Raw genomic sequence first — 21560 nt, 5'->3', positions numbered from 1 at the left:
GTTATCTTTCTTGAAGTATGGATTGGGTTATTAATGTTATTAATGTTATAAATATTCTCAGATTGTAAAAAATAATTCTGTTTAGCTTGAGGCTCAAGTTTTATTATGAATTAAAGTGTCACTAATTGATGGGAAAGAACAAGACAACCGTAATTCACAGATGACATTTGAAACCAAAAAAACCCTACTCTCCAAAAGAATTCTATAATATTCCTAGGTAAATTATTCTGATTGCTTACTATAGTGAAAAGTTTTGGAGAATATTTAATCTTTGGGTTTTTTTGCTGTAGATTGAGTTGAGTTGTCTTTCTGTTATAAATATAACATAAACATAAGACAGAATGTGCTTCGTTTTTTCACTTAGTCATTGTCTCACACCTACTTTGTATTCCAGTATAACCGCTGCATCTTTTTTTACCGTACTGCTTGCCTAGTCATTATTAAAAATGGAATATTACAAACTTATGAATTGAAGCTCTTTCTTGCACTCTGTTTCTTAGTTTAGTCTTGCCAGTTTCAGAGCATCTCTCCAATGTGTCAATCACTTTGAATTGTGATTCTGTCTTCTCAAGTGCTTACAAATTCAATACTGTTGCTGATTTAAAGAGGAATCTCTGTTCTGTTATCTTTGATTGGTTCTATCTGGTACTTTCATTAGATGTAGTGCAGAGCCATACAGTATTCTATAATAGCTTCTCAGTTTGATACCAAATGTTAGCTCATAAAATAAGGGTGACTTTTCAGTTATCTGTATGATGGTAATTGTTTACACCATACACTCTTTGCCTCACCATTGCCAATGTCATGTGACACTGTGTTAGAAGGTTTTTAGTGTATTTCATATTTACTGCTTATCTAGCAACTCAAAGGTCTTATTTAAAAAAGAGGAAATGAGATTGCTTTAGTAGGCTATGCTCTCATTAATGTTATTGATTTGTAATCTCTTCTAGATAGCTGTATTGTTTGTCTAAAAGACTTGCTCTAGTATTTCAGTATTTATTTTTTTAAAGTTTGATTTCTGATTCTGTAGGTCCTCCTTTTCTTTTGGAAAAACACACGCCAAGAAAAAATTCTGGGATTTTCTCTGATTGTTGTGTGTTTGCAAAGATAATTACTAACAGTACAGAGATTTCTTCAGCTAGTTCTTCTAGGCACTCTTGGCTGAATATAGGAAACAACAGATTTTGTGTATCTTGAAGCAAAAAACCTAAAATATGAGGCCAAATTGTCATCATTTCACTAATGGTCTTCCTGTGTTGTATTAATGTTATCGACATAAGTGAAGCAGAACTTCAGTTTTTCAATTTCATGGAAGTAAAACTGAGAAGTTCAAACACCTGTAGTTAAACTAATTTTGTTGAAATGACTAAACTGCTTCCTTTATTATTCATAGTAGCATCTTTTCTTTTGAAAGAGAGAAATATTTTGTGAGTTATGAGGTATCAGAGATATGAATAATATGATTAGTATATGGGAAGCCAAAGATCACATGTGTTACCAGGGAATATAAGATAAAATTCCATAGCATTTTCAGGTTCCCTGATTAACTGTGACCTGTACTCTTAAATTGTGCTTTTTGAAAGTTCCTTTGTTTCATTCTCAAGCCCCTAAAAGCTCAGATTCCACGACTTCTTAGCAAGGTTTAGGTTTCTCTGTTATTTTGAGTATGTTTTAGAATTCTTATCACTTCACAATGGTAAAAATGAAAATGAATTCTGGGAGGGGGGGAAAAGGAACTTTAGTGGTCAGTGGAAAGAGTTCAGCTTGAGCAATTAGTTGAAGAAGCTAAGTGGAGAGATTTCAAAATAAAATTAATTTTAGAAAATTCCTTCAATAAGTACTGCAATTGTTTATGCTTTATTGTATCCAGGCTTGCCTTTGTATTGATAGGTGGGCCTTTCCTTTGCTAGTTGCTTTCTGGGTGCATTGTTTTGTTCCTTCTTTTGTTAACAATTTTACTTCAACATATCATAACATACATAATTATTGTTGTTCTGTAGGCTGTTGATTGGTGGAGTGTTGGTGTTCTTATGTATGAATTATTAACTGGAGCATCACCATTTACAGTTGATGGAGAGAAGAATTCCCAAGCAGAGATTTCTAGGTAAGATTTAAACCAGTAAAGTATATATGCTTGGTCACAAAGTGATGCTTATGCCATAATATATGTTTTGAGAGAGTTTTAATCTAAAATTTAGGAAGAAAGTGCTACCAGGGTAATGTTTTGAGTGCTCCAGTTCTGTTTAACAGAATGACATCTGGAAGCAGATAGGTTTTATTAACCTCAGCAGGTGATTGAAATAATGGAGTTGACCTTTATAAAAGACCTGTTTTGTTTAAACTATGGTGGAACCACAGCTTTGTAGATATTCAACCCTGTTGCAAGTTTACTGTTAAAAGGAAGTCAAATGAAATATGAAATTATATGTAAATAGAATTATCACATTCAAAATCTTGATACATAATGAAACATATTTTGCTAGAGAGATTTTTGTCAGCTCTTGCTAGATCACTCGTCAGACTACAGGTTTAAGGTGCCAGGATGTACCCAACTCCCACCTTTTTGTCACAGGTAGTATTTATTTTATTAGTGTATAACGTGAAACAAAGAACGGGATCTTTTCTAGCCATACTTGTGTATCTGAGAAGAAATTAATATGATGCTTATGGAAATAAAATAACCTATACCATTCTTATATTTTACATGTGAACTTTTCCTGACTATCAGCTTTGTTATATTCAGTAATCTCTGCACTTTAAAGGTTTGTTTTCAGTACCCATGTAAAAGCATTGGAGCATTTTAAAAAGACAAAGCAATAAGCTGGCCCAAAACACATTACTGAAATCTCCCCCCAAAATGAGCATTTCCTATTACTGGATTTCTCTTGGAGCGGGGAGTTGAGGGCTTAAATTGCACAAATTAGCAACTGCTGTCAAAATCAGCTTGTAAGTCTAGTCCCCAAACTAAGAATAGTCTTGCTCCTGTTGGAATGTATTACCATGGTTCTGACCCTCACCTGAAGTCACTTGATATTTAAGGTTATAATGGGCAACAGAACATACATCAATTATTTAAATAATTTTTTCCTTCTGTTATAAATTCAGGCAATTTTTTGGAAGGTTGAGACCTGTTTATTGGTTTCTATGTCCCTACCAGAACAGGAAACTTAGAGGGCCACTAGAAAAAATAAGGGGGGGAGGGGAATCCATTAACAAAACAAAATTCCAGACTTCACCCTCTTGGTCATTGTGATGGAGTTAAAACGTAAAGTAACTCTTTCTGACCTATTTAAGGTTAGAAATTTTGTTGATTGCTTACTTATGCCATGTCTGAATTGGTAATTTTGACTCCCAAGATTTACTGAATGGAACTCTGAAGGGTTACAAATTTTTTAGAGAGAACCTTGACCTGAATTTTACAGATACAGTTTTTGCCCAAAACTGGGAAACTTTTTAGATATATATTTTGTAGGATTTGACTGTCTTTTGGTAGGTTCTTATGTGCTCTTTAATATCTTAATCTGTCTGATAATTTAAGATTAAATTCAAAGCTGAGAAACTGCAAGGTTGCTAACGTCCATCTCCTGATGGCTAATAACCTGATTTCTGATCTAAATTTAGTTGTGGCAAGTTTACTGTGTTGTTGCTCAGTATGTTTTTGGTCTGGTTAATGTTTATGCTACACATTTATAGACAGCAATCCTGTAGTCTTTCAGCTTTTATTTTGATAAATTTAGAAGGTAAATTCTTACAGTTTTCTTTATGTAAAGATGTTCCCCTGTTAACAGTCTTCCTGTTTCCTGAAAAAGGAGGGTTCTTAGCTTGTGTTGTTCTTTCTTGCATATGGACAATTTATTCCTGTTGATGTTTCAAGAGGATCTTGTTTAAGGGAAGTAATAATTAATCATCTGAACAAAAAGATATCCCTTCCCTTTTTCTTGGGTTCCTCTTGTTGATGCCAATGGTGGACTGATGGATCGAATTCCTTCTCCTTTTCTATCACTTCCAGCTGATAAGTCCCTAGTTTATAGCTGAAATCTCATCAGTCCCAACTATATGACTGCATTTCAGACTTGATTTCATTTGCCTTCTGTTACTTCAGTACTCATAAGACCCATGGTTTCTGAATCCTTTCCATTGATAGCAATGTCTGTGCTGGATGACATCCTTTTTGTGTGTTTGCAGTTTATTATGTAATGAATGTTGTGTTCCTTTTAAGAGTGTGGCTAAGCATATGAGAACATTGCTGTTTTCTCTGTCCTGGCTAGTGCACTGAGTCATGTGGAACCTTCTGGGGAATGGTGGTTGCTGTGTGCCTTGGGGAGCAACGGGAGTGTGTTTGGGGCTTTCACTGATGGTAGGGTAGAGCAGGTGGAACAGATGTGAGGTATCAGCAGGCTGTGGTGCTCCTGCAGCCCAGGCAGAGGGTGAGAAGAGTAGGGAGCAGAAGTACATCTCAGAGAAGATGGAAAGAAAACCTTCTAAGGATTGAAGGGGACTGTGTGGAGTTTGCTGCAACCTGGGAGGCTGTTGAGCTACTCTCATGTCCGCAGCCTTTTCTATGAAGTTTTCAGTTGAATTGGGATGCAGACTGTAGATAATTTTACACCTATAATTAAATACACCTATAATTAAATAGGTTCCAAATTCTCCTGTGACTATCTTTGATATCTCTAGTTTCATTTCCTCTCTAAACGGATTAAACACTGAATTGCAGATAATTTAATCGGATATTTACAGTTGCCAGTGGTAATGAAATCACTAGCACTGGCACAGAGTATGAGTTGGTACAAACTTCTTTCTTGATGGCAAAGTTATTCTAAACAGAAATTGTATTCCCTAACCTAAATATGCTTTAACTTGCCAGTTGCAGCAGACTTGGAGAATTCAGTTTTCTCTTACTCAGTCATAAGCCCTGAAAGCATAGTTTCCATGGCCTTTGATTTTTCTGAGTTTATGGGAAAAAAGTTGTCTTCTAAATGAATCTAGGTCCTTCTTTTATTTTACCTACGTTTGTAAGTAATCTTAAATATTTTTAGATAATTTTATTCCCTTGTCTGGCACAATAGCTATCTGCTGTTAAATTTGAGCACAAAGTTTTGTTCTGAAATAGCTCTCTAACGGACAGTTCAGTTCTTCTGTCAGAAATAGTTACTCTGTGGTTTGTATCTTTTTTACTCTTTCTGATGAGAGATTGTGTTCAGTTCTTTTATCATAACCTTTTTGACAACACTGTGGACTTCTCTTTCATGGCAAGTGCATACTTTAATTTCCCTTATGTCTCTGTCTCTGAAGACTCTTTTTGTTCACATGCTTTGTGTTATGGGTTATTAAATTTGATTAAAAAATTTCACAGAACTATCCAAGTATCTCTCCTTTTCTAGTATGCCCTCTGCCCTTTCTTCTTCCATCTTCCCAAATCTTCCTTTCGTTTTTTAGAATTCTGGACTTCCATTGCTGCAGAGCCGTGGATGGGACCCATCCTACAAAAGCATAGGCAAGGGCTGGGTTTCATTACAAACCCAGTATTTTCAGTTTGACCGTGAGTGATTTGTAGTGCTGACTTGAAAGACAGACCAATCCATTTTAGGGTGTTGATTTTTGAGGGTCTTGTCGTACATACAGGGATTTAAAATGAGCATGAAGTTTCTGGAGTATTATTTTGCTGCTGTGCAGCAGCCTAGAAAATCTTATCAGCTGTGGGGTTATGAATAGATAGATATCTATCTTCTTCCATTTTTATACATACGTACATCTATAAAATTATCTGTAGAAGCATATGATGCCATATTAGCATACTAAAACAAAGAGCATAGCAGCCTATGCTCTTTGTTTGACATAGTTAGTTAGACTTTATTTAAACTTCATGGAAGATGGCTGAAATTTGACCGTCCGTTAGATGCTATCAAGATGTTGTCCACGATTCTGCAAGAAACCGTTTCTTGATAAAACTGTTGGGAAGATTCGTAGCAGGTATATACTGGGATTCCCTCATTTATTCTCTGCCTGTGAAGACTCCAGTGATTGCTAGATCTTTTAAAGAACAGAGCAGTCATTAAATCCAACTTGTAGTTTGCATGGTGTCTTCTGGAATTTCATCCTAGAGCTTATAGCTGTCTACCTAGAATGTACAGCATTTATATGCTTAGACAGGAGTCCAGAGTCCAAGAACTCTGCCTACAGATCAATTCAACCTTTCAGTAAAGCAAGTGGTTTTAAGAAAGCTGTAAGTATTGCATCAAAGTCTCTGACTTGCCTAGAACTGGGGATGTGCATATAGGTCTGACTGCTCAAAGCTGGAACAAAAGAATCTGGCATTAGTAATTCTGAGACGACAGGGTATTCAGCAGAGTTGTTTTCAAATATGAAGGTGAAAACTCTGCTCTGGAAGCTTGTCTTTCTGCCCTTTAACAGGGTTACAGCTTGGGATTGCTTTCTCTTATTCCCTGAACATCAGAATGGATATGTATCTTTTTTAGTGATGCTTATAATACAGTTCTGAGGGTGCTGATAACAGACAACAGTAACAGTTCTAGCATAAACCTAATGTATCTGTTGGTCAGCTATGGTGATCCTTTCAGTTTTTCGTGATCTGATTGTGTCTTTTACCTGGTGGAAGCAAAAAAAGCTTCAGGTTCTGCACTTTTGATGCTTTATCTCTTCCACAGTCAGGTTCAGGCATCTGCTTTCAGGCTAATCACGGCAGAGGGTGAAAGGTGGCTTCCGTCTCGGTATCACATATTTTGTGTCTGTATTTTAACCAAAATAGTTGGGTTTTGTTTTTTTCTCTGTCTATAAAATCTTTCTTTGGTTGGCACCTAATGGTTACCACTTCCTAAACTTTTTCGTCCTCCTTCCTTGTAATTAGTTTTGTTTCTCATGATTACTATTTAAACAAGTTACATAGTTATGGTTTCCAATAATGAATTGGCTTTAGTTTCTTCAAGCACCTCATCTTCAGTTAGTTTTCCATAGCTTATGCTTTACTACTCAAAATGATCATTCAGTGGATATATTTAATAGTAATTTTTACAATATAGCTTATAGATTGGTCAATCTAATGCTAAAAAATAAATTGGTCAAATTAGTCAATAAGTCAAATTGCTAAATTGGTCCTGTTGTCAATAAATGTTTTCATATTCTTTGACAAAAATTGGATTTTCTCAGCTATTCAGTGCATCAGAATTTTGACTAGTTTAGCTGTTTACAGAGTTAATTAAAATGAAAAATTAAGAAAAGATCTTTCAGCTTCTGGCTAACAGCATATTTTCCCCTTTCATTTTATCTTAACCACTGGGAGCAATCTGCTGTCCATGTTGGAAGACTCCCAATGACACTGTTTGTCTTTATAAAGCCTTTATTGAGCATTGCAAGGGTAGTCCTGCTTAAGTCCATAAGATTGTCACCCTGGAATGAATGAGGTCAGAATCCTCTTCAAATTCTCTTTAGACTGACATCGTAGTATAAGCCTTTGGCACATGGTTTTTGCATTTCTGATTGGTTTTAAATACTATGCCTTCTGTAGAAGGATGCTTTATTCAGCCAGCAAACACATATCCCACCTCTACTGCTTTGGTAAAGAACAGATAAGAAACCTGTGGTCAGTCTATGTAATTTTTAAACAATGAGCTAGCATAGATAAGTGGTGGCAACTCTATTAATAATTTCATAACAAAGTCAGCGAGTTCCTTGGCTGATTTGCCAGGCTCAGCAGCCTGCACCTGCTACACAGGAATGGCTCTGAATATATTGATAAAAAGGAGGAGCATCTAAAGGTCAATTTCCCTACTGTATCCTCCACTCACTGAAGATTAAGCATTTCCTTCTCCTCCTTATCATTCATTAGCATGTCCTTCGCATTATCATGTATGCTCTTGCTCTGTAGTATTTATTGAGGAAACTCATCAGAGCTTAAGTTCCTGAAAAACAATGCCAGTGGGGTTAGCTCCTAGCTCTGCATAGTCTGCCACAGAGAAGGGTAAGATGGAAATGATCCAGGACTTCAAAGTGATAACCTCCTTGACCTGTGCAAGGGATGGTTTCTCTCGGACTGCTTTCAGTACAGCTAGAGTGCTCTCATCAGCAGGGGTAATCTCAGCTTATCCCAGCTCAGAGGTGTTGCTAGGCTAGGAGAAGCAGAAAATACAGCAGAGTTTGCCTTCAGCAGCTTTGACCACAGTTGCCACTTGGGATACTTAATTCTTCCTGCTTACTTCTGTTACTGTTATTGGACCACATAAACATGAAATGTACAAGAAGATGGAGGTGATTCAGAAAACGAAAAGAAGGTTGATGCTAAACGCCATAGCTGCTTTTCAGAAGCACAGACATCCCGGGAAGGACTTTGACACGCACAGCTTCCTTCCTCTGAACACTTCATGGGCTACTATTATAGCCTCGAGTGACTTACCCTTCAGTACAACACTAGTGAAGCCAGACTTTCTTTACTTGATCAAGCTACTTGATGAGTCTTCACCAATTTCTACTCTCTCACATGTTGATCCCATATGGTCTTTCTTTTCTGGCAGCTTGCTTTCCATCCTAATTAATGTGTATATAGCTTCACATACTTCAGTTCCATAATAATTGTAAGTAGTTCCTGGAACTTCTAAAGAAATTAGCTTTATTGTTCACTACTTCTGTAGTGTGGTTCTGTGAACCAGTCCAGAGCATCATGAATATTTTATAGTATCGGTCAACCTCAAAAGTGTTTCTGAACGAATGCCACTGGCATGTATAAATGCAGCTTCCATGGAGTCTGCTTGTACAGCATGGCAAAATTCTGCCTTCTTTGCAGTGGGCTCTAGGAGGGTCAACAGATGGAAGAAATCCCTCAGTATAATAATAGCTTGCTTTTCACATAGTTAAATACCACTTCATTGTTAATTCTGCCTATAAAAAGAAATAATTTAAAACAGTAATCGTAGCAAAAGGCAGGAATTACTGATGCCGTTGCCACAGAAGTTTTCCATTAGGTAAAATACAGTGTTATACCAAACTATTATTGGTAAAATATGTATGCTAATTGTTTTGACAGATATAATCTTTATAGGGGATTCCTTTCCCCAAGAACTTAAGGAGTAGTTTCTACCCAAAGAGCAGAATGTCAAGTAATATGAAAAGTTACTTTATAAACCTGTCTCTGCTTCAGCTGGGACTCTCTGCTCAGTTACCACATCAATGGTACAACCGATTGCAGTTCTCAGGCTGACTGAAGACATGCAATATGTCACTGGAAATTTGCAGTTAGAAGGATGAGACTTACTAGTGGTGTTACTGCGGAAGTACTTCTTTTGGCTAAGAATTTTCTGGTAACTTTGCAGTGCAGAGTTCTGTAAAAGACTTTCCACTGCTTATGTTTGTTTCACTCTTTCTTTCTTATGTGAATGTTTGTGTTTGCATCAGAAGCCTGAGACACTGGCAAGAGTCTTACTGCTAGCACTTATCAGCATCACTACTGCAGAGACTGATCTTCTGAAGCTGCACAGAGAAATTGTACTTACTTGTTCTCTTTGTTACCCATGTTACCAATCATCCCAATTCAGCATCTTTTTTCAGAGACATTTTCAGATTTTTATCCGACTTGGCCATCTGTAATCTCTGACATTTTTCAGACAGGAAAATGCTCTAGAATTTATCTTTTGGATTCTGAGGACATCCCAGAGTCTCAATCCCATTGCTCTAGAAATCAATTTAAAAAAATATTGACTTACAGGTTGTTGTTCCCTGCCCCGTGCCCTCCCCCCCTCCCCGAGCCCAAAGAGAACTTGTCTCTTTCCTGGATCTTTGTTATATACCTTTCTGATTCTCTCATCAGAAAGGTTGATAAATACATTTCCTTGGACTCCTCTAACTGAAGTAATTTTCAAGCTAAGAAGACATTGTAGATTTTGTTGGCCTTCCTGTAAATCAAGTAATTTTGCTATCAAGATGTCCTGTCTTCTGTCTTACAACAGGAAGGTTTTCATACTTCCTTACCCGCTTCCCCTTTCTGAAACTGGATGATTTCTGAAGAGGCTGAATCTTTACTTCTCCACCAGTCCTACAGTGTAAGAATCCTCTTGTTTAGTAATGTTTAAATTTGGTATTAACATCCCTAATTAAGAAGTCATTTGGCAATATTGTGCTTTCTTCTCCTTTTCTGTAAAGTGAAGTGTGACCAGAAGTTGAAGACAAGGCTTATGGTTGCTGTTACTTCTCCTAGCAGAGTGGCTGTGATTTAGACCGTTATTGGCAGATCATCCTTACATCATTTAAAGATACAATCCATCTTAAAACTCAGACTGTATTTTCCTAACTCATTTTTCAGTGTTATTTAAACCAAGAGGTTAGCTTGCTTTGTCTTTTTGTTTGCTTGAAATTGGATACTACGTCAGTAGAAACAGCCCCTGGGATATGTGCATATTGAACTTGTTTTTGTCCTTCCACACTGGCAGGACAAGATTATTTAGGAAACAATCTGTTTGCATCTATTTTTGGAGTAATCCAAGAAGTTATGTATTCAAGATAAAAAATTTCCCATGGGATAGCTGACTCTAGGGATATGTCAGGCAGTAACTTTGAACAAAATTTAGAGTTGACCTGCAGCGATCAACTTAAGCTCTATCAGAGACATAATACAATTGAGATTTTAGTGCTGCCACAACCTCTATAATTTCAGCCTCACAGTCTCTCATAGCTTCAAAATCTTTCAGTCTGTGTTTAGTGGAGGCACTCTTAAGTCCTTCTTCTATGTATCGTGCTTCCTGAAGCCCCCACAGTGAGAGTATGCATACAGATATATAGACACAAAGTTGAACATGAGCCAGCAATGTGCCCTTGTGGCAAAGGCAGCAAATGGTATCCTGCGCTTCATTAGACAAATTATTAGCAGGCTGAGGGGGGCGATCCTTCCTCTCTACTCGGCAATGGTGAGGCCACACCTGGAGTACTGGGTCCAGTTCTGGTGTCCCCAGTACGAGAGAGACATGGACATACTGGAGAGAGTCCAGCAAAGGGCCACAAAGGTGATTAAAGGACTGGAACAGATGAGGAAGGGCTGAGAGAGCTGGGACTATTCAGCCTGGAGAAGGGACGGCTCAGGGGGATCTCATCGATGTGTGAAGGGAGGGTGCAAAGAAGGGGGAGCCAGGCTCTTTTTTTTCAATGGTGCCCAGTGACAGGCCCAGAGGCAGTGGGCACAAACTGAAACGCAGGAGGTTCCCTCTGAACACCAGGAAACACTTTTTTACTGTGAGGGTGACTGAGCACTGGCACAGGTTGCCCACAGAGGTGGTGGAGTCTCCCTTCTTGGAGATATTCAAAAGGCTTCTGGACACGGTCGTGGGCAATTGGCTCTAGGTGACTACGTTTGAGCAGGGGGGGTTGGACCAAATGACCTCCAGAGGTCTGTTTCAACCTCAACCATCCTGTGATTCTGTATGCTGAAGGGTTTTGTGTGTGTATCTTTTTAAACCTGTTGATGTGTCTTTGATATGTGTTGTCTGTGTGTGCATTCTCAATTTTCTTTCAGAGTCCTTAGCTTCAATATCTACATTTGGAGTAACTGAAGGAAAACTTGCCTTCCCCTTTATATAAAACTGTGGGAGCTACACATATAAAAGATATGTATTGAAATGTGATTTTACTTAGGCTTCCAAGATTTTGAACTTCCAGTAGCTTTATTTGATGTCTCCTAGCTCTTGCATTGAAAGAGACAGTGAGGTCCCTATCCCCTTTCTCTTTACCATTCGGCATTTTGAGGGGAACACTACGCCCAGTCCTTTTAAGTTCCCTTTTCACTAAGCTGGATAGTCCTAGCCTTTTTTGTGGATCTTCATCTGAAACACGTCCTGCATTTCTGATTAATCTCGCTACTCTTCTCTAAAACTTTTCCAGTTATAGTGCCTCCTTTTGAGGGAGTAGGGCGTGAGCACTGCACACAATATACAAGGTGCAGGCAAACCTCAAATGGCCCAAGTGTGGTTTTTCTTCTCTTTATTTTCTAATAATTTTTAACATTGGAATTGGTTTTGATTTTTGACTGCTGTTAGGCATCAAATTGATGCTTTTGTGGAGCTATCTGTTGTAGCTATGAGATTTCTTTTGAATAGTAATAGTAAGCTCATGAGGATTGAAATGAGGATTGTTTTTCTTTTGTGGATTAAGTTACGTAATTTCTCTCTTACACATGTCGTGTTTCATGTCCGCATTTCTTCAACCCTTTCTTTAAATAAAAAAAAAAGGTTGGTTTCACATTTGTCATCCTCCTGTCTTTGGGCGCAATAGAAGTTTTAAGTGAAATGTTCAATGCTACCATTAGTATGGTAACTCTGATTTAACACTCAACATGTTAAGTAATTACCAAATCATTGTTATTTTGTTTGTTTTACAGGAGAATATTAAAAAGTGAGCCACCTTATCCACAAGAAATGAGTGCACTGTCTAAGGATATAATTCAGCGTCTTTTGATGAAAGACCCCAAGAAGAGGCTAGGTTGTGGTCCCACTGATGCTGATGAAATCAAACAGCATCCCTTTTTCCAGGTAAAACATACAACAGAACTCCCCAGATACCACTTACTCTACGTTAGTGCCTTTGAAATCCAAGTCTAAAGAAATTCTGTTGTTTTGTTAACAAAACAGCTTAGAGGCATGTTAATTACATGAATAAATTGCATTGAAGTTAGTACTGAGTAAGAATATCTGTGCACTTATGTATATGGATTTTGTGCATACTACAGGAAGGGCATGGTAGATTTTTAATATATTCTGTTTCTAACAGTTACTTGAAGCAGCCAAAAGATACACTACTTAAACCAGAATGTTTAATGGAAAACACTTAAATTATATGTTGTGTGTTGTTTTTTTTAAAAGAAAGTTTGCCACTAACATTATTAGTAAAATTTGAATATTGATAAAATTCACCATTAGTGATAAACGCCTCTTCTGTATTCTCCTTTGCCTAATTAAATCTTTAGTCTTGTTTAGATTTTAATTCTGTTCAGATTTCAGTGTATTAACTTGTGGTTTCAAACAATGACAAAGATTGGAATTGCATACATCTGTACTCTGTTCCATCCATTGCAATTAAAATTGTTTGTGCGCTTTCTGTGAAAAAACTAAGCATGTATTTCCGCTGCTTCTGAAGCTAAACATATTTTTAATTAGTATGAATTTGGGAGTATTTAAAGTTGATAGTATAAATTAAACCTTTCAAATGAATATTTTCAATGTAATTATCATAACATTCAGCATGGGCAATATCTTGGCTTTTTAACTTCTAAATTTCTTCTCATCCCTTCTGTATTTCCTTCCTCTTGCAAGAGAGTCTGACAAAGTAGAGTTAAACTTTATTCACTGTTTGTTTTGGAAGGTACATTTTTTTCCTCATACACCACTTTCTAATCTTGACTTCATTTCAGTTCCACTCCTTTACAGTAATAGGGCCATTTTCTCATAACTACCATATCTGTGCTTCCGACTTCCAGCCACACATTTAGGAATCCAGAGGCATTACGCTCTCAGGGCTCTGGAAGCTGAGATTAGTAATTAAGCATAGAAATCAGCGATTAAAAGTTGAAGTTACTATATGCATGCACTATGGCTTACAAAAATATACATGATGTTTCCTCTGAAACAGAGGAAGAAATTTAAGGGCTGTCATGCTAGTTATTTGGCTTATCTCCACTGTTAAATTTCTTTGTGTTGTTTTTCTTTTTTAAACTGGATTCTGTCTACTTACAAATAAGCATGATACTTCTTTGAAGTATGATACTAATTTGCTTCTATCTAAGCAAATTAGTAGGGCATAATTTGAATGCTTTTCATCTGCCTGTGGAAAACAGCAAATGGAGTTAGGACTGTTTGTTTCTGGACCATACTCTCTTTCTAGTATCTGCTTCTGCTAAATTTTCATTTGATTCAAACTTATTTTCCTGGTTTTGGTTTAGAATATGAATTGGGATGATTTAGCTGCCAAAAAGGTATCAGCTCCATTTAAACCAGTAATCAGAGATGAGTTGGATGTCAGTAATTTTGCAGAAGAGTTTACAGAAATGGATCCGACATATTCTCCTGCAGCAACCCCTCAGACTTCAGAAAGAATATTTCAGGTATTTGAACAATTCACATTAATTTAAAAAAAAAATAATTTATTGAACAATTCCACATGTATAGCTAGTTTGTTCAGCAATTGCAAAATGAGAAAGGTGGAAACACTTCTCCTGCATACATAAAATTCCATGTCTCTCCGTTCCCGGCTGAATGTCCTACCTGCTGGACTAAAGCCAGTCTGTCCTTTGTTGATTCTTCATACGTTATGAGTCTTGTCATCTTGACTCCACCAGCCTGGGCTACCAGCTTCGACAACAGCAATGTAGTTTGCCCATGTCCACATTATGCTCTAGTTGAGGTATTCCTTTGGGAAGTGGGAGCTAACTGCAGAGTTGAAAGTGGGTCTTCCACGTCCTTTAGGAGTGCTGTAATTACTAGCTTTCCTTAACATCTCCTTAACAAAGCTTTCCTTAACATCTTCTACATGCTATTAAAGAATGATCGCTTCTTGGACTGCACAGTCTGGATGTCAAATGGGCAGAAACAGCCCATGTGCAGCCTTGAACTTGGTACCAAAGCTGCAGAGGTGAACAGATTGCTTTCTCCACTCCCCCTTCTTGTGCTTTGTTGTTTTTGATTGGCTGCTTTTGAGCAGGTTAGTGTACAGGAATATAGCATCATATTTTGGAAGTTGTTAGATTGTAGTGACTGTAGCAAGCAATTTATGCACGTCATAATATGATCTGATTCATCCTGCAGTGGTAGTCACAGCTGTTCTTGTTACGATACCCAAACTGGGCACGTTATTAACATGAAGCTTATTTTGTTTTGCCATTTAAAATGGTTTGATGCTTACATCACAACATAAAAACTATTTCATGCCTTAACTTAAAGGTGTTCTGGGAAGCTAGCTAGTTTGAAGTATGAGCCTTTATCACTATTGCAAAACAACTGAAGCTGAGATTTTTAGCTTTATTTACCAGATTTTTAGCATTATTTACCAGAATTTTTGTATTATTATTGTTTTATCTATAACTGTGGAGGATCATATAACTAATTCCAGGAAGATACCTGTTCACATTGAACAGAGTAATATCTACCCATCAACGAGCTAGTTACAGTTTCTGTATTATGTTATGAAAATTCTGATTTATTTGAAAAATTCTAATGTTTTGTGTGCAGTATGATAGTTTGTGTGCAAAAATTTCAAGCCATGCCCTTTTCTTATATCTTAATTTCATAGGGATATTCTTTCGTTGCACCTTCTATTTTGTTTAAACGCAATGCAGCTACAGTAGATCCTCTTCAGTTTTATATGGGGGATGAGCGGCCTGGAACTACAACTATTGCCAGAAGTGCTATGATGAAGGTAATAACAGTATAAAGAGGTGAATTAATTTGGTTAACTTGGAACTGCATATAACTTTCAAAGCAGCAATCACAAGCTAGGCTACAGATTACAAAATAGTCATTATTCATTTATCTGTTCTCTGTAATGGCTCCTCAGATGATCCAAGCATATAATTTGCATGTGGTACTGTTAAGAAGTGGTTGGAGTTTAATCTGAAAAATGAGATGATTGTCTAGTTTTCCAGAAGACTGAAGTATAGTAGTAATAGTAATTTGACTCCTGATAGTTCTTATTCAGCCAACCGTTGTAGATATTTTTGAAGCTAATTTAATTATATGAGAATTCCTTCTATGATGTATTTGCCCAAAAGTACGTATAGTTGTGTGAAGCCTTATAAGAACACATGCTATCGTGATGTCTTCAAATGAGCACATAGTTTTGTGGATAAATGTATGTACAGCCATCTTTTGATCCTGTTTGTCTGAATACTTTGTATCTTAAGCTATTGTAGTAGTAATGATTTATTTAGTGATTATGTTTGTTTAATGTAACATAAGATTTACTCTTTGATTGTTAGAATAAAGTTTATGCATATTATTAAATAGAAGTTAAGATTATATTTTATCAAAAAGAGAGCTCTTTTACAATTTTAAATGTAGATGAAGAATTCTCACGAAATTTTACTCTTTGTCTTTGACTGTGTATACTAAAAGTATTCTGCAGAACTAAATACAGACAGTTTCCTAACAGGACTCTCCATTTTATCATCATTATGAACTGGATCTGAAAGAGAAACCATTGGGAGAAGGAAGTTTTTCCATTTGTCGAAAGTGCTTACACAAGAAAACTAGCCAAGAGTATGCAGTAAAAATAATTAGCAAAAGGTATAAATATTCTATAAGACAATAAAAATATTTTCTTTGCTTACTGTCACCCATGGATTAGAATAATGCTCGCTACATTTTTGGAAGTGGAAAAATAACTTTAAAATAATTTCCTATTTGAAGAATCTACAGAAACTTATAGTAACCTTATGACCTTTAAAAGATTCTAAGAGTCTTTTGAAACAAAATGTTATTCTTGTTGGGGAGGACACAAGAAGAAACCTAGAGAATACTTTTCTGGTTCCTAGTTATATTATACCATAATTTCACCTAATTTTGCTCCTTACCAGAGTAAGGTATAAGGCCTTCCTATCTTTAGACCTGAGTGAACTGAATGTAGGCTTATGCTAGCTCCCTTTCCTAAGCAGCCCGATTGATTGCCTAGGACATTGCTTTTAAGAAGGATCTGTAGTGTGGGTTGCCTCAGATCTAATTAACTGTGTGTGTGTGTGTGTGTGTGTGTGTGTGTAAACTGGAATTAGACTATTGTTAGTTGTTAGTTGCATCTTGTTTCCTGGATGTTCCGAAGAGCACACCACAATGGAGGCAGCTGACTGGCTGTGTACATGGGGACCATCTGGCCCTCTTCCAGAATAGATACCTCTGGCAGTTTCTGCCCAGAGAAAAATGAAGATAAGGGATTCTTTGAGGGGTGGATGGATTTTTAGTTTCATTTTGCAGTGTTCATTAGTTAGTAAATATGTCCCTAGTGTGTTGTAGAATGCTGGCAGGAAAGGGAAAGGAAAGTGTAAATGTTCTGCTTTCAGAACCATAGTTCACAGTGATCTCTTCTCCAAGACATTTGGCTGTACCTCTGTTTTTCCAGACTCTAGAAGTAACTGTCCACCAGACTTAAGTGTTTCATCCCATGCTTTTTGGATAGGATAAGTTCAAGAATAAGACACCTAAATATAGGTGTCTGAGTCAGTTTTCTGAGGTCTGCTATGATTAATGGAGGCCTACTCAAAACTATTAGTGGAGCTGACAGAGAGACTTGAATGACCAGGCACTAGCAGTGGGATTCAGTAACTTAAACATAGGCATCTATGTAGTGCCATTTTAGCATCTGTTGGTGTCCTCTCTGTCCTCCAGTTCCCATCAGTCTTGTGACTACTACCTCTATGTAGATGTCTTCATGGCTGATGTCTTCCAGGCTCTCCTATGCTTAGGTCACTGAATCCTACTCTAGGTATATATTTTACAGTGAACTAGTTCACCCTGTAAGATTCATTAACTAGAATTTCACTCATTATAATGAGACCTCAGACAAGTAGTATGCAGTAGACACCTACATTGGCTATTTTAATCTGGAAATCTCTGCCTTGTGTCTGCATTCAAAATTTTTTTCTGTGGTGCATGCAGAGCTGCAGATCAGTACTCCCATCTCATCTTAAGCTAATAGATTTTTTTGTTTCTGGATACAGTGAGCAAACTAGTATTGACTTATCCCATGGCACTAAACTTTTAGGAGTTATGTCCCTAAGTGATATTACTCACAGGTTCTTTTGCTCTTTCTCCTTCATCTTGGTGGACCAGGCTAAATGGAGGTAAGAAGTGGTCTGTGTACAGAGACTTTTTTTTTTTAGGATCGCAGTCTGTGAGCAGACTCAGAGCATGTTTGTGTAGTATTTAGAGGTAGCAGTAAACCCACACTCTGAATGGCTGGACACAAACCAGCCCTGAATAAGAAACTGTTAAACTGTAGATAATATTGCTCTGAGGACCACAGTAGTAACTCTTGCTAAAAGGAAAAGTATAATAGGTTTCTAGTAATGTCTTTGCCTCAAAGTCAGACAGTCTTTCACTCCTACCCATCAAAGGTGCCAAAAAAGTGAAACCTACACCTAGGCAAACCTTTTCATGATACATGAGGTGAAAGCTCAGATCAAGAGTTCCTCTGTGGTGTTGCTTTGTTAGTAGTGCTGGACATGCCTCCATCTAACAATTTGAGATTTATCTGTGTGTCTGAAGGCCAATGAAACAGTGGAGTCCTGTAACCTTGCTTGAGTTACTGTTTTAGAGCTTCCCATTTGTTTTTCATGATATTGTCTGTTTAAAATCTGAGACGGTAACTATAGAGGGGAAATACTCAGAAAAGTCCGTGCACAAATTCCAAAGGTTTATGCTCATGATACTGAACCTTTTTCATCTGTTTCCTATGTCCAGCTTCTCCGGATAGTAGTTTCGGAGGGGAGGACTGAGTCAGTTTTTTAATTTCTTAAGGACCTGAAATCACTTTCAGTTTAAACAACAACATCGCAGAGATGCAGGTGGAACAGCTTAGTTTACTTGTTGATTATGAAGCCTGCAGAAAAACAGAATTCTCTTGCACAAAATTCTCATCATGGTTCTGGTACTCATTAGGAAAAAAAAAATACAACCAAAAATTAAGAGCACATGTGGTGAGAGAGATTCTAGCTGTGTTATCCATAAGGCCATTCTCTAAGTCAGTACAGGATTAGCCTTTCTTGGAGAGAGTTTTGGCAAAAATTTTCAGGCATTATTTGCCCAAAATAAATCAACATATGTATTTAGTGGAAAACAAAATGTTCTGCTCTGTCCTTATTCACATAGTTTTTATAATGTTCACCATGTTCACTTTTTTTGGCTATAGATTTCAGTACTTGAAAGAGAATTTGTGTGATGATTTTTCCTCTGGAGCTAGTCTCTTCTTATATCTTCCATTTCAGATTTTTACAAAGGTCTGTTTAAGGGTACATTTCTATAACACAGTTCATATGTAGATGATGTTACTCTTTTTTCTAGTAGGATCTCATAGTTTCCATACAGCTTTGGAAGTACTTATCTCCTATAAGAATGGAAAAGGATTGGGCCAATAATTTGAATCTTGAAGATAAAGCTGAACTAACAAATATTTGTAGGAACAGAGGTGAAGTCAAATTGCCCTGGACTAAGGGAAAGGTTTGTTTTAGATAAAACTATTCTATAATATAATTTCAGCTTTTGCTGTAGCAAGTTGCAGTTGCATCAAAAACATTTTGATTTGGGTGTGGTTTTTTTAATGTCCTAACTTGCAGGGTTATGTGGAGAGTTTTGCTCAGCTTACTTTGAATATGCCTTTAATTGTGTTGAAGCAGTTGTAATATTAAGAAAATCTGGATTGCAAGCAATTAAAAAAATAGGTGTAACACTTTGAATGTGCAGTTTGCTCAGTAAAATTGGTACAAAATGACTGCTCAATTTTTCCAGAATGGAAGCCAACACCCAGAGAGAAATAACAGCTCTGAAACTCTGCGAAGGACACCCGAATGTAGTGAAGTTACATGAAGTTTATCATGACCAGGTATTTTGAAGAAACTATATTCACCACTTGCCAGACACATTGCCATGTGTTTTCCCAAGAACTTTGAGGAGTTAAGCGTACTGTTACTGTGGAGGCAACTTTTTTCCTAGGGCTTTTGTCTAGTCAGTATAGAAGATGAAGCAGAAGTTCTGCATTCATGGGAACCTGCAGTTACTCTAGCAAACCAAAAAAGTATTTGGAAGAATTAGTCTCCTGGATTCTGTTTCTAGTTCTGTCCTTGGTCTACATTGTTAATCATCATACAATATATTCATGGCCCAGTTTCCATATCTACGATACTGAAGTACATAATCACCTTCCCTCAGGGTTGTCATGAACCTTCAAATAATATTTGTGAAATAATTTGGAAGTCTTCCATATGAAGATTACTTATCTATCATTTTTTTCTTGCATATTAGTAACTTAATGGAGATAACCAAGTAGCGTGCTAAATTACCAAATGTGAAAGTAGAGCCTCTATTTGAAAATATATTGAGATCAGTTTAGGGTTTATTTAGAGACCTTAGTTGTCTTTTTCTTAGTGTAATGCGAGCTCCACAGCATGTAATAAGCCATAATTTGATCTAACTTGGAGGTTGGCCCTGATCTGAGCTAAGGGTTTGGACCAGATGTCCTGCAGAGGTCCTTTCCAACCTAAACTACTCTGTGATTCTAGTCTATGATTTTGTAACGGAACATGGGCTCTCTTGCCTCCCCACATATCCCAGTTATCCCCATCATGCTGTTTATACAAGGACCAGCAGAGTGCTCATGTGGAGCACTTCTAAAATGAGCTGAGAGGATGAAAAATCTGACTGTAATCTTTAATGATAAGGAAGCCTTTTTCTTGCATTTATGTACAGTATGAGTACATGTGTGTAGAACAGGACACTTTTTTCACTTTCCTTTGAGTAAAATGACTATACTCGGGAATAGCTAAAAAAACAAATGTTCTTCAGATTGCTCTGCAACTGAATAGGCTCCTCTCAACCAGCCAAACCATTGGTCCTGGTAGCTCCCAGATGTTATATTCCAGATTACTCATGCACAATATTGTGAAGACCAGAACTGATGAAAATTTTCTAGTTTTGATATTTCTGCAGTTTGTCTTAAAAAAAAAAAAAAAGTTCCAATTTTTAACTTGCTCTAATATCAGTCTGATCAAATTCTACATTAGTAATCCAACCATAGAGTATTGGGTTGCAGTCTCTTTTGGTGAGCCACAAGAAGTTTCCTAGCAGATAAAAGTCTCTTTATACTTTCTGACTTTCCTGTCAGCTATTCCCAAGACATAAAGAAAATTTGCAGGAGAGGATATCATACAAGCACTACTAGCAATGTGACTAGTAGATACCTTGTTTGTTGTAAGAAGTGTTACCGCTTTCTGTCTGCATAGCTCTGCTTCTGTTCCTTGATCTCTAAATACTGTGCACCTTCTGTTCCTGACTATTTCTTTGAATTTCATTTTTCAACCTCTTTCCAGAACTTTTTTTCTTTGCTTGCAAATAATTACTTTTGTTACTGTCATTCAGGGGAATGAAATGCTAGAAGCCATCACAGGCCTACATCCATTGCCTTTTGAGAATGCTAACTTCACTTTCCTGTCCTGAGAAGTCTGCTCTTTGTTTAGTGGCAAGACATTTGAATTGCAGTTGATTGTATGCTAATGTTGCCTTATAATCAAGGAAGTCGCTGCTTATTGATTATCTTGAAAAGAACAACCATCTAAACAACCATTACTTTTTTAATTAAAAAAATACTCTTTAATGTTTGGGAAGATGTCTAATGATAGAGTAGGTTTGGCTACTACTCTGTAGGGGATGAAATAGGAAGAAATTCTAGATAATCTTTGATTTCATAGTAAAGTTTCAGGGTGCCTTTAAAGGGTTTGGTAACATTAAATGGCTAACTCCTTATGTATATTAATAGAAATGTATCCCTACATCAGAACAAGCTTAAACAGTGAAATTCTAGCTTTTTCCAGCTTT

At 37.0% G+C, this 21560-nt stretch overlaps 1 protein-coding gene across 3 annotated transcripts in view; it reads left to right on the top strand.

Moving 5' to 3' along the window:
- RPS6KA5 (ribosomal protein S6 kinase A5) overlaps positions 1 to 21560 on the top strand; it is an 85627-nt gene that overhangs the window by 51990 nt on the left and 12077 nt on the right. For all 3 annotated transcript variants that reach the window (XM_075503436.1, XM_075503435.1, XM_075503434.1), the window contains 6 exons: positions 2001 to 2104; positions 12374 to 12524; positions 13931 to 14092; positions 15277 to 15402; positions 16135 to 16268; positions 19479 to 19572. In XM_075503436.1, coding sequence (XP_075359551.1) covers positions 2001 to 2104; positions 12374 to 12524; positions 13931 to 14092; positions 15277 to 15402; positions 16135 to 16268; positions 19479 to 19572 — 771 coding nt within the window. The remainder of the gene's footprint in view (positions 1 to 2000; positions 2105 to 12373; positions 12525 to 13930; positions 14093 to 15276; positions 15403 to 16134; positions 16269 to 19478; positions 19573 to 21560) is intronic.

Source organism: Mycteria americana, chromosome 5, assembly GCF_035582795.1.
Source record: "Mycteria americana isolate JAX WOST 10 ecotype Jacksonville Zoo and Gardens chromosome 5, USCA_MyAme_1.0, whole genome shotgun sequence".
NCBI lineage: Eukaryota > Metazoa > Chordata > Aves > Ciconiiformes > Ciconiidae > Mycteria > Mycteria americana.
This window is presented reverse-complemented; position numbering and strand designations above follow the sequence as displayed.